Here is a 12,999-nt window from a genome sequence, read left to right on the forward strand (position 1 = left end):
CTTCCTTCCTTCCTTTCTTTCTCTTTCTTTCTTCCTTCCTTCCTTCCTTCCTTCCTTTCTTCCTTCCTTCCTTTCTCTTTCTTTCTTTCTTCCTTCCTTCCTTCCTTCCTTCCTTCCTTTCTTTTTCCTAAAATAACTAAGTGAAGGATGTTTCTGCCCCCTTGCTGAGTCCTGTGGACCTTAATCAAAACAAAGAGTTGTGTCTTGTGCTGCCTTTTCAGAGAAAGAGAGAGACAGTAACATCACGGCACACTTGCAGAGACGTTTTGCATTTGAAATCAAAATCTTTACATATCTTTTCCCCTTTAGAGCTAGGTGTGTGTGTGTAGCTCTGACACCAAGTAAACGGAGGGCAAAATACAGAAGAGTTGAGCACGTTAAGGGGGGTGGTGAAATGGTTGTTCTGTTTTAAAAGCAGGATGGTTCCTTTTGCATCGGTGGTTGGTTTTTTCAGAGGGATATTTTTATATTTATTGCTGTGGGGGGAGAATAAAAAATTGTGGCACGGGTGCATGAGTGGATCTTGACACGTGGACACCTGTTTATGAAATATTCACATTTTATTCAATAGTCAAGCAAAAGTGGAACACATTTTGCCACAGATGTTTTTCCCCCCCTCTGCTGAGGAACAAGAAGTGAAGAATGTACATGTATGCTTAAATAAAAATTCACCCATGCCAAGAATCGAAACACAATAAGATGTAGAAATGGCCCAGATGGGACAATAAAACCAGATGTAAACCGTGTACATGTTATGATCATTCAAAGCTACAAGGGCCATGATCAAAATTCAGACGCTTGGCCACTGACTCGTGTTTATGACACTAAAATGGGGGCAAACCCGCTGTTTCATTTAGCAACAGACATCTTAGGCTCAGTCGTGGTCGTAAGTAATAATAATAAAGTTGGAAGGGACCTTGGAGGTCATTTAGTCCAACCCCCTGCTCAGGCAGGAAACCCTATACCATTTTGGACAAATGGCTGTCCAGTCTCTTCTTAAAAACTTCCAGTGTTGAAGCATTCACAGCTTCTGGAGGCAGGTTGTTCCACCGGTTAACTGTTCTCACTGTCAGGAAGTTTCTCCTTAGTTCTAGGTTGCTTCTCTCCTTGATTAGTTTCCATCCGTTGCTTCTTGTCCTGCCTTCAGGTGCCTTGGAGAATAGCTTGACTCCCTCTTCTTTGGGGCAGCCCCTGAGATATTGAAAGACTGCTGTCATGTCTCCCCTCGTCCTTCTCTTCATTAAACTAGACATACCCAATTCCAGCAGCCATTCCTTATATGCTTTAGCCTCCAGTCCCCTGATCATCTTTGTTGCTCTTCTCTGCACTCTTTCTAGAATCTCAACATCTTTTTTACATCGTGGTTGAACTTAACCTGTAATAAACGTGGGCCTCCCTCAAAAGCCAGAAAGACCTGGCTATAAATCAGTCATGCTTTCTAGACAGGATATTTCTTTCTGAGCTAAATTCCTCTCTATGAGAAGCTGTCAGCCAGGTTTAGTTGCCCCCCCCTCGCAAATCCTTCCATTGTTCCTAGTTTTGCAAATGAGCAATCCAGGCAGGGCAGAAGCCCAAAACCATGGACCTGATTTTCAAGTAGAGTTTTGTGTGTTCACATGCATTTCCTCTCTGCCAAATCTTCCCTGGCTGCTTCAGTTCTAAGCTGGAAGAGAGAGGAGCAGATGTGCCGAAGAATCTGGAGAGAAGAGGGTGGGTGGGTTCCCCACCCCCAGTCCCAAACTGGCTTTTCTGCTCTGCCTTTAAGTGTCTTCCTCAAGAGATTAAGAGGAGCTGTGTTTGGGTTGGCACCAAGATGGAAAGTGGATACTGTAATATCTTTACCTGCTTAATTTGTGCAAAGTGATTTTCGATTGTTCCTGGACTGGTACAGCAAGACTCTTTAACTGCTTAAAGGTCAAAAGTTTCAAGCTTGCTGATTTAGGGAGGGGGGTCTAAAGCTGGGAAGGAGGGAATGAAAAAAAGAATAATAGAGTTGGAAGGGACCCGGGAGATCTTCTAGTCCAACCCCCTGCTTGAGCAGGAGATCCTATACCAGTTTAGACAAGTGACTGTCCAGTAGCTTTTTAAAAGCCTCCAGTGTTGGAGCACCCACAACTTCTGGAGGCAAACTCTTCCACGGATTAATTGTTCTCACTGTCAGGAAATTTCTCCTTCGTTGGTTGTCCTGCCTTCAGGTGCTGTAGAGAATAGCTTGACTCCCTCTTCTTTGGGGCAGCCCCTGAGATACTGAAAGACTGTTATCATGTCACCCCTGGTCCTTCTCTTCATTAAACTAGACATGCCCAATTCCAGCAACCGTTCCTTATATGTTTTAGCCTCCAGACCTCTAATCATCTTTGTTGCTCTTCTCGGTACTCTTTCCAGAGTCTCAACATCTTTTTTTACATCGTGGTGACCAAAACTGGATGTTTTCCAGGATAGGAAGAACCAGTGTTGGAAGCAGTAGAAGAACTGGGATCAGAATCTCCATGTTAAATTCTGTGTCCAGCTTCCGACTTTGGACTGGAGAAGGTGAACTTATCTGAGAATTTACCACAGGGAACATCTTAAGCATGTTCCTCAAGTCCCACAGAAAGCAACAGAGAGGGGGCTTGTTTAGAACAGGGGTCCCCAACCCCCGGTCCGTGGACCAGTACCGGGCTGCGGCATGCCAGCAACCGGTCCGCACAAACAAGCAAAGCCCCATCCGTGGGATGCAGGCAGCACACGAAACCACGCACTCTCCGGTCCGTGAAAAAACCTTTCTCCACGGAACCGGTCCCTGGTGCCCCAAAGGTTGGGGACCTCTGTTCTAGAGATCAACTTGATTCCACCTCTCATGGCTCCAAACAGCACAGAATTCAACTCTTGTCTTGAACCCCATCCAGCAGAATGTCGTGGTCCTACCCAGTGTGACATTTGCACTCAAAATGCCAGCCGAGAACAATCCACGTCTCTGTAGGTGTGTGAACTTAAAACAATGCCCTTCGGAGAAGGGTGATCAAACTCTGGGGAACAGATCAAGTTCTCCGCAGCCGCCTTGAAATCATCTTGTTCTCAATGAAGACGGCATTGTTTGTGTTTAATAAGTCTTATCCTGTTCTTCCTAAGCGATGCAGAAGATTCGACTTTGATCAAGGGCACTTTTGCCAAAGCGGTAAACAACGGTGACCTTTCCCAACAATTCTTTGTGCACCTTTTCCAGGGCTTTGTTCTCCTGCAACGGGGACATTTTGAATGTCACCAAAGGCAAACAAAGGAAGGTGCACAGCCGTTCGGCTGTTGAAAAGGTCGCCTGACTTGCTGTGTGACTGTCATGCCTGGATAAATTGTTCTTACTTGCAGCTTGCTCCCAAACATAATAGTTCTGCAGTGTGTGTGTGTGTGTGTGTGTGTGTGTGTGTACAGTATATATATATGTATGTATGTATGTGTATGTATGTATGTATGTGTGTATATATGTATATATGGAATGGTTGCTGGAATTGGGTATGTCTAGACTCTAGTCTAATGAAGAGAAGGACGAGGGGGGACATGATAGCAGTGTTCCAGTATCTCAGGGGCTGCCACAAAGAAGAGGGAGTCAAGCTATTCTCCAAAGCCCCTGAAGGCAGGATAAGAAGCAACGGATGGAAACTAACCAAGGAGAGAAGTAAACTAGAACTAAGGAGAAACTTCCTGACAGTTAGAACAATTAACCAGTGGAACAACCTGCCTCCAGAAGTGGTGAATGCTCCAACACTGGAAGTTTTTAAGAAGAGACTGGACAGCCATTTGTCTGAAATGGTATAGGGTTTCCTGCCTGAGCAGGGGGTTGGACTAGATGACCTCCAAGNTTGTTGTTGTTGTTGTTGTTATTATTATTATTATTATTATTATTATTATTATTATTATTATTATTATTATTATTATATATTTTAAGGTAAGAAATGTGAATGGGGTTAAAAGGTGGCCAGTTCAGGACATCTGATTAAGGCAGCTATTGTTCTGATGCTCCCTCCCCCCCAGAAGGAAACAGGAAAAAAACCTGACTTTAAATAAAATGTACTTTATTCTCCAGAAAACACACACAGCTGGCTCCTAAACAGCTAGTGGCTGGATTACTGGAAGAAAAGACACCACACTATAAAGAAATGTTCTTTTAAATAATAGTACGGACTCTTCTCCTTTCTAGTTTTTGGCATGAACAGAGTTTGTTATCTTGGTGGTGTTATCGCAGCAGTCACTTTTCACTTTGTACGTTGCCAAGACGGAATGCCCAGTTTTTTCCGTTTTTACAAACTGCTCCGAATTCATTGGATCACCTTGCTGGCACAAAACAGAGTCATCTTTGTTCTTAAGATGCTACCTCTCTCCTTTGTTGACCCCAGAATGATTTCTGATTAATTGAGCACCAGCTCTTTATTTAAATATATGTTCCTGGGTGCCCTCCCCTCTCCCCCCAGCTATTGAATGGGATTAAAGAATCGGTTACATAACGTTGAGTGTTAGAAGACACCCATCCATCCACAGCCATTGTAGAAGTCTTCTCTTGGTCTCCCACAAAGGAATCCCCACTTCAGCTAACACGGAGATGCTTTTGTTTTCTTTTCAGAACTGGGTGTTCATCAACCATCGCAACTTTAAAACGTGTGGACTTCAGCTCCCAGAATTCCCCAGCCAGCCATCACTGCTTGAAAAATTCTGGGAGTTGAGGTCCACACATCTTAAAGTTGCCAGGGTTGAAAAGCACTGGTTGAACTCTTGCTGTAAATAGATTTGACAGTTGACCATGGCTGAAGGACCTTCAGGGAGCAGATGACCCCACAGGAACTGGTGAAAGAGGACACCGTTGTCCAGCCTGCCACTTCTGCTATAAAGTAATGGAATAGTAAGCAAAAACCTATCTATCTCCAGCTAGGCTGGGAAGATTTCATTACTTCCTTACAGGTAGGGATCTTCAAGTGGGGAAGTGTGAATTCCTGCAAGACCTAGCCAGATTTGAGGGTTGTCACTTGATGTTTTTGCAGGAAAAAAGACAAATTGGGGGGTTCCAATTTTTACACTAAACTAGTATCTACTCTGAAAGTCAATGGGTGTAGTGATTAAAGGCCCTGGGTTGAAACTAGGAGATCGTGAGTTCTAGTCCTGCCTTAGGTATGAAGCCAGACATTGGGCCAGCCATTCTTATTTTATATCTTATTTTATATATGCTAATTGGGGGGGGAATCATAATTGTTTTATGCCGGATGAAGATTTTAAATGGAAGGAATATTAAGGAATTGATAACTAGTTTTCAGAATGAATTTTTCTTATCTCCCTTTTTAACCCTACATATACGCGCTGAATTTTATTCCCCGGTTCATAATGACTGTAAATTTGTTAGAAATATACGTTTTATGGAAATTAGAGAAAAACAAAACCAACGCCAATGGGAATTTGAATCGGAAGCTCACCCAGAAATGTTCCTGTCCATTAGCAGAAAAGGAAGAATAGAAAGAAAGAAAAAACACCAGCCTGTTTTATTAATAACGGCGTTCATTCTTTTATTGTATTCCTCAGTGTTTGCTGTTTCTTCCAGACAGAATTTCCCATCGATTCAAAATAAACCTCTCGGTCATTCCTTCTTTCAGTCAAAACAACTTTCTGTTCACCCAATTAATTACCATTTGCTTTCTAGTCCAAAAGCCTGTGAAAAATACATTGCTGGTGGTTGCTATTAAAGATTATTTACACTGTCAATCGATACTAAGACAGGACACCAACATTTCAGATCTCCAGCATGTTGGCTCAAGGATCACCAAAGCTTTGGATGGTCAACACCAAACCTAATATTTGGGGGAGGGAAGAATATAGTGCATGGCTGGCTGGGGAATTCTGGGAATGGAAGTCCACAGCCTCAATTTGCCAAGGTTGCGAAACAATGGTTTAGAACGTGGCTTAATGAGACGCACAAGTCAAATTTCCCCCCTTTTACAGGGGCTGTTAATCTTACCTAGTTTGGCTGTGGGGCAATGCTGACAGAAGCTGGGAGTTATAGTCCAGCTCAGTGGTGGGATTCAAATACGTGAACAACCGGTTCTCTGCGTGGATGCCACTTCCGGAAGTCCATTCTGGGCCTGGGCAACAAAAAATTAGCTACCGGTTCTGCCAAAGTGGTGCAAACTGGCTGAATCTCACCACAGGAAGGAGAGATTTTCCAGAAAGGGTTCAAGGATGCTGCAGTCATCCAGTCTCCATGAGCAGCTTGGAGAAAACATCTGTTCATGTTCCTTTCCAACGGCAGAACATCAGTCCCAGAACACAGAAACCAAGACGGAAACACTCTTTGACTACTGAATTCATTGATTGAAAATCTAAATCTGCGTTCAGCATGCACAATACAGACAAATTACAGCTAAAGAAAAGGCTATCTGTGGATTTTAAAATATCGAAACACGAAACATAGGCTATGAAGATCAAAACTCTAAAAAACAATTCCTGGGGTTTGATCCCGAAACTCCTATTTCTATTGGAATAATAAAAAAAATTACTTTCTCCTGATCTTAAAGGGGACTATGGTGTTAAAGCCCCTTTTATGTACAAGGCCTGCCCCCCCCCCCAGATTAGATGATATATCGTGCTGATTTATCAATTAAAAACAGGCGTCCAACGTTCATACAAATTCTAACCACTAACGTGAGTTCATCTACTTTGAGCTTAAAGTCAAAAATATGGGATCTATTCTTCTCTGGATGTTGAGGAGCTAACACTAACATCCCTCACCACGGGACATACTGTAAAGGCTACAACTAATAGGAATTGAACTTGAACAACGTCTGGAGAACTAACCGCTTGCAGTATTTACATTCATTCTAAGAATCTGGTTTTTTGTTTTGTTTTTAAGAAATTAAAACGTTCTTACTTTTTAAGGAACTAAACTATTAAAAAAAAGTTTCATTCCAGATGGATTATAACAGACTATCAGAGTTGGAAGGGACCATGGAGGTCTTCTAGACCAACCTCCTGCACAAGCAGGAGACCCTATCCGGCCTATAAGACCCTATACTTATGAATGAAGGCGAACAGACATGTCTCAGGATAATGTTGCAGGATCCAATCTGGGTTGGTCACCAGGACGAGAGGCTTAGTCTTCCAAGCTTTTGGACTTGTGGCGGAGAACTTCCTTCTAGCAGAGTGCGTGCTTTGTGTGTAGTACCACACACAGAACAGCCCAAGGCACACACACTGTTAGAGAGTAATTCCCTGAAGATGGGCTCAAGTGTGAGTCCAAAAGCTCGGCAGATAAAACCTTTGGTCCCAGTGATCGATCCAGATTGGATCCTGCAACCCTATACTTAGGAATGTAAGATGGGTTCGTGCCCAGGTCCTCTCATAAATCAGAGGTTCAAAACTGAGCTTCCATTTTGCAAAACTATGTGGAGAAAAGTCACACACATCCACTGTGACTGGACGGTTGGATGCCTTCCTGGGCCCTGGAAGACAACTGCAGAGGTCCAGCCAGCTTTAGCTGCCTTGTCTGAAGCTATGAATCTGGGTGGAGTACTTCTGAAGCTGCTCCTTGGGTTCATCTCCTTCTTCACACTGCTGTTGATAGTGTTCGTAGAGTTTGGACTTGCCTTCAGAGCCCGTGCCTTCAACCACCGGGTGGTGTCCATTGGACATCCTGAGAATGGTGGAAGTGAGGGACCTAATGTAGTTCTTGGCCAAGGTGAGGGTCTCAATTTTGGAGAGCTTGTTCTCAGCTCTGACGTGGGGGATGACCTCTCTCAACGCTTGGAAGGCATTGTTGAGTTTGTGCATGCGTTGGCGCTCGCGCTCGTTGCTCTCCAGCCTCCGCAAGCGCCGATCTTTGCTACTCCAGGGGAGCTTGGCAGTCACCTTTGGGCTTTCTTTGTTCCTCTTTTCCTTGCGCCGTGAACATCTCAGAAGATCCTCTCTGCTCTGGGTAGATTCTTGGCTTAGAGCATCTTCACTGACGGCGTTCCGACGCTTGGTTCCTTTGCTCTTGACCTTCATGGTGCGTTGCAACCAAAGAACTAGGAACTAGACTTTCATCTCCTAGCAGAAGAAACGCCCAACATTGATCCAAAAGACATCAACTTGAGGGTTTATCTAGTTACATCTTCATCAGCTGTCCACTTCACTGGATCTTGTTCTAGACATGCCAGAACCCATGGAAATCGGGGAATCCTGTGTATAATAATAATAATTTTTTAAAAAAGACTAGATTACTTTTGAGAGATTTATTTGATGAAAAATTCTCTAGCGGTGAAAGAAATGATACCTACCTAGAACATTTCCCGTTCTCAAGCTATATTTTGATTTTTCAAGGGATTTCTTGCATGGGAGAGTTTTAGGATAGCATCTTGTCTTCTTGGGTTTAAAGGCGGGCATTCACCCAACCATCTTGTTTGTCTACATATTTCCATTTATTCTGAGGGGGCCCTTTATAGAGACTTGTGAAAACCTCTGTATCAAACCCGCTTCTCTCGCACATTAAAATCACACAGAAGGATCAGCTTCTGAGATATGTTGAACTGCGACAGATGTTCTACAGGGAATGATCTACCACAGTATTTCCCAACCTTGGGAGACTTTTTAAGATGTTTTGACTTCAACTCCCAGAATTCCACAGCCGGCAAGTTTGCCAACACTGAGAAAGACTGTAATTCTATCCAAAGCTTCTTGGCATTCAAATAAGAATGAAAACATAATGTTTACAAAAAAGAAAGGGGTGGCTTTTTTAAAAAAATTTATTTATACCCTCCCAGAGTTTCGGGTGCTCCATCATGGTGGCTTTCAAAAATAAGCTGGACAATCATTTGATTGGGATGGTGTAAGGTCTCCTGACTTGAGCAGAGGGCTGGATTAGAAGACCCCAAAGGTGCATTCCAGCCCTCTGATTCTATGTTTTATCTTTTGCACCCAACATTTCAATGTTATTTCTAAATGGACATGCACACAACACAGTATCGGGGAGAAAGAAGCATTTCCAGGACAAAAAAAGTCTGCGTACTCCCTTTTTTTTTTACAACTGTGTAGTCCCTAGTAATAATAATTATCTGCTGCAAACTCCACGTAGGCATCAGGAAGGGCATCCAGCCAATAAATGCTCAGCTCCATCCAGTCTCCCCCAGAAATCGTGGGCGCTTCCATCACTGGAGATTTTTAAGAGGAGACTGGACATTCACCTGTCTGAGACAGTGTAGGTAATCCTGCTTGAGTAGGGGGCTGGACTAGAAGACCTCCAAGGTTCCTGATTTTATTCTATTCTATTTCTATTCTATATGTCTATTCTATTCTATTTTGTTCTATTCTGTATTTCTATTCTTTTCTATTCTATATTTCTATTCTACTCTACTCTATATTTCTATTCTATTCTATTCTATTCTATTCTATTCTATTCTATTCTATTCTATTCTATTCTATTCTATTCATGGTAGCATGCTATCTACCAAAGCCCAGCATACTTTCTTGCAAGCTTTATATATATATAAACTTTATATATTTTATATATATATATATTTTGAGGCCGGACATACCTTTAAAAACTTTTGTCGCTCCTACCCCCCTGCTTTCGAAGGGCAAAATAGCTAGATACATAACCTTATCTGGGTATTTGCTAAGGCAGCCAAACTTGCAAATGATTGGACAGGATTCAAAGATGAATGCAAAGGGTCTTGCAGAGCTGAGGAGACGTTCCAGGTAACAGACACCCAGAATTAAATCGCGGATGAAAGAAGCTAAATGAAACATATTGAGTAAATCCACAGCCCACTGCTGCTCACGGAGTAATGCACAACACCCCCCCACACACACACGCACACCAGCCGAGAGTTGTTATAAGGCAAAGCAATGTACAATGTACAATACAGAACAATCTAATCGCTTGTCCTTGCAACAAAGGTTAATCAAGTGTTCACATCCAAAAAAGAAAGGGGGAGGGAGGGAGGGAGAAGAAGGGAAGGGAATTCAGAGGGAGAAGGGGAGAGGCATCAAATTAAGCCAGCCTTGGGGTTTTTTTTTCCCATTTTCAGCTCACTGTCAGGGCAAAATGTATTCCGTTCAACGAAACAGGGTTCTTAAGGGTCTGATACACGGGCCCAGCCATAGCAAGAAGCCACAATTCTTAGCTTGCACATGCATGGGTTTGCCAACCTAGGTCTGTGCCCAAGTAGGCAACTGGTGTTTGAGTAACTCTTCTGCTCATTCATACAGGGGTGACTTTCTCATTTATGACTAAAAGTCTCGATATTCCTCCTTTTTTTGAGAGAGAGGTTCATTTGAAACTCAGAAAAAAGTTTAATGAAAAGAAAGACCAGGGCAGAGGTGACACGATAGCAGCGTTCCAATATCTCAAGGGGCTGCCCCAAAGAAGGGTTCAAATCTTATTATTATTTAATTCGATTTTAAAACAAAGAAGGGTTCAAATCTTATTATTATTTAATTCGATTTTAAAACAGAAACTATTTATTTATTCGTGGTTTTTAGTATCGCCTGCTCACCGCCCTGAGTCCCGCAAGGGAGATAGGGCGGTATATAAATTTAATAAATAAAATAAAAAAATTTAATAAATAAAATCTATTCTCCAAAGCACCTGCAAGCAGGACAAGCAAGGGATGGAAACTAGTCCAGGAGAGAAGCAACCTGGAACTAAGGAGGAATTTCCTGGCAGTCAGAACAATTAACCAGTGGAACGACTTGCCTCCAGAAGTTGCGGGTGCTCCAACACCAGAGGTTTTTAACAAGAGATTGGAAAACTACTTGCCTGAAATGGTACGGGGTTTTTCCTGCCTGAGCAGGGGGTTGGACTAGAGGACCTCCAAGGTCCCTTCCAACTCTTGTCATTCTGTTAACTATGCAAAGAAAGGTTCCTAAGCCCGCCATTTAGGGGGAAGAGGATTTTTAAAGGCAGACATTTCAAGAGAGATTAGTTGTGCGCTGTGGAATAGTGTTTTTGTAGGCCACTCTGCAAGAGCTATCGATTCGATAAGCCCTTCTTTCATTCCCAAATACTTGCCCAGAAAGGATTAGATTCCTACCTGAAGCAGAGGCCAACAGCATCCTTAACCGTTCCCACCTGGCACGGATCCTAAAGGCGCAGACCCGGCCTCAGACGGAGAAGGTGACCATCACCCAGGAAGCAGGCCGACTGCCCATCCCAATCTGCTGCAGACTGCTCACCTGAGCTAGGACACGTCACTTTTAATGCACTAACAGGTAAGGAGGCGGAGTCTGGCATGGCCCAGTCTATTGCAAAGAAGCCAAGAACGGCAAGATTAGGAGCAGAATTATTTTCCCCGGTGGCTGCAGCTCAAAAACTTGGATTCTAGGGCCCAGGCTCAGAATTTGGAGCGGTGCTCCTGGGAAAAGCTGGGGTGCCGACGCCGATGGCCACGTTGGGGTTCTCAAGCCCTTCGGTCAACTGAAGCTGTGTCCTTCTCTTCCTCTGTTTGCCCATGTTTCTTTGAGCAGGGAGAGGAAGATGGCCGCCCAACGCAACCGTCTCCCATGAAGTTCCTCGGCCTTCCTTAAGCCGTTGCGTTTCCCAGATGTGTTCATCTATAACTCCCAAGACTCTCAGGTGGGGCAGCTGTGGTTGGGGGGCAAGCAACAACCCGGGACACAGCTGAAAACTAGGAGCGTGAACTTTGATCCTCAGAAGCCGAGGCTCTGATCCGTAAGATTTTGTGGGTGGGAAAAGCCCACCTAGCTCAAATAAGAACGGTGGAAGATCCAAGGGGAAAATTACAGGCTGGAAGAAAGGGAGACAGGAAGAACTGTACTTTAATGTTCTCTTTGGGTGCAGGCCAAGCTATAAACTGGTTCCCCTGGTTGCTTCTTTCTGATTCCCCCCCCTACCACACACACACACACATACACACAACCACACATATACACTCTGGCCAATATCAGATTTCATATCTGCTTAAGAATTCATTTATTCAACCTCCAAACATTATGGTTTTTCTTTAACTTTGGCAAACATTGTTGTAGAACAAAGTAACCACAGAGCTTCTTAGACCAGGGGTAGGCAACCTTGGCTCTTTTATGACTCGTGGACTTCAACTCCCAGAATTCCTGAGCCAGCATGGCTGGTTCAGGAATTCTGGGAGTTGAAGTCCACGAATCATAAAAGAGCCAAGGTTGCCTACCCCCGTCTTAGACCAACCAGCCAACGTGAAGACAATTAAGTCTACGGGGACATTTCGCCCTCTTTAAATGGCACCTTTGGTGGAGAAAATCGGTCTATGTGGTCGCTAGGAAAGCAACCTGATGACATATAATCAATCAATCAATGTTACGCACCATGGAACGCATCCAAACAGAAAAACATCAAGATGCCAGGCTTATAAATATATAGCTTTATTTTTATTTTGAATATTAAATAAGGTTCTTTAAATTACAAGCAGCCTTGGATCACACTATGCATGATCAATGTACAGTAGAAATCTTACAGTTTTAAAAATTTACACACAGTTTAAAGATAAATTCGACCTGGAATTTAATTAGCTAGCATATTGCCACGAACCTCATCGCTGTATTAAACCCACAAATTGGGAAATTTCTCCCCTATGATTTTGTTACATAAATTTCCTGATGTACAAATAGAGTAAAACATTGTATATACACAGAACTGAAACGGCTTTAACCATTACCCACCACTGTGCAAGATCATAGACAAATTGCTCAACAGAACCGGACGTCTTAAATTCATTCAAGTTTTCACTGAATAGTAAAAATAAAATAATAAAATAAAAAAATCCAGGCTGTGGAACCGAACGTTTTGTTATCTGCTCTTCATCCAATGTTTCTCCTCTAGAATATTTCCTTAGAGACATTTTTTAATTTCTTTTCTCTCTCTTTAGAAGTATTTTATACAAACTAATGTTTCCCTGCCCTCTCTTTCTATTAGTAAGGCTATTTTTTTCTCAAAGCAGTCACATTTATACTTCCAATCTAAATAGCCCCTTGGCCCCCCATAAAATTTTAGCCAATTGTTTTTCTCTACAACCC

At 43.0% G+C, this 12,999-nt stretch overlaps 1 protein-coding gene across 1 annotated transcript; it reads right to left on the bottom strand.

Moving 5' to 3' along the window:
• Positions 1–7,296: 7,296 nt before the first annotated feature.
• On the bottom strand, positions 7,297–11,231 carry BHLHA15 (basic helix-loop-helix family member a15). Its single transcript, XM_015820774.1, has 2 exons — positions 11,025–11,231; positions 7,297–8,172 (listed from the first exon to the last, which is right to left on the bottom strand). The coding sequence occupies exon 2, from the start codon at positions 7,996–7,998 to the stop codon at positions 7,486–7,488; it is 513 nt and encodes a 170-aa protein (XP_015676260.1). The 5' UTR covers positions 7,999–8,172; positions 11,025–11,231; the 3' UTR covers positions 7,297–7,485.
• Between the last annotated feature and the right edge of the window lie 1,768 nt (positions 11,232–12,999).

Source organism: Protobothrops mucrosquamatus, unplaced genomic scaffold (genome assembly GCF_001527695.2).
Source record: "Protobothrops mucrosquamatus isolate PMUCROS unplaced genomic scaffold, P.Mucros_1.0 scaffold1179, whole genome shotgun sequence".
Classification (NCBI taxonomy): Eukaryota; Metazoa; Chordata; class Lepidosauria; order Squamata; family Viperidae; genus Protobothrops; species Protobothrops mucrosquamatus.

What these genes read in the sequence shown, in the direction of transcription:
- BHLHA15 (XM_015820774.1), bottom strand. Translation starts at nt 7,998, where the DNA reads ATGAAGGTCAAGAGCAAAGGAACCAAGCGTCGGAACGCCGTCAGTGAA.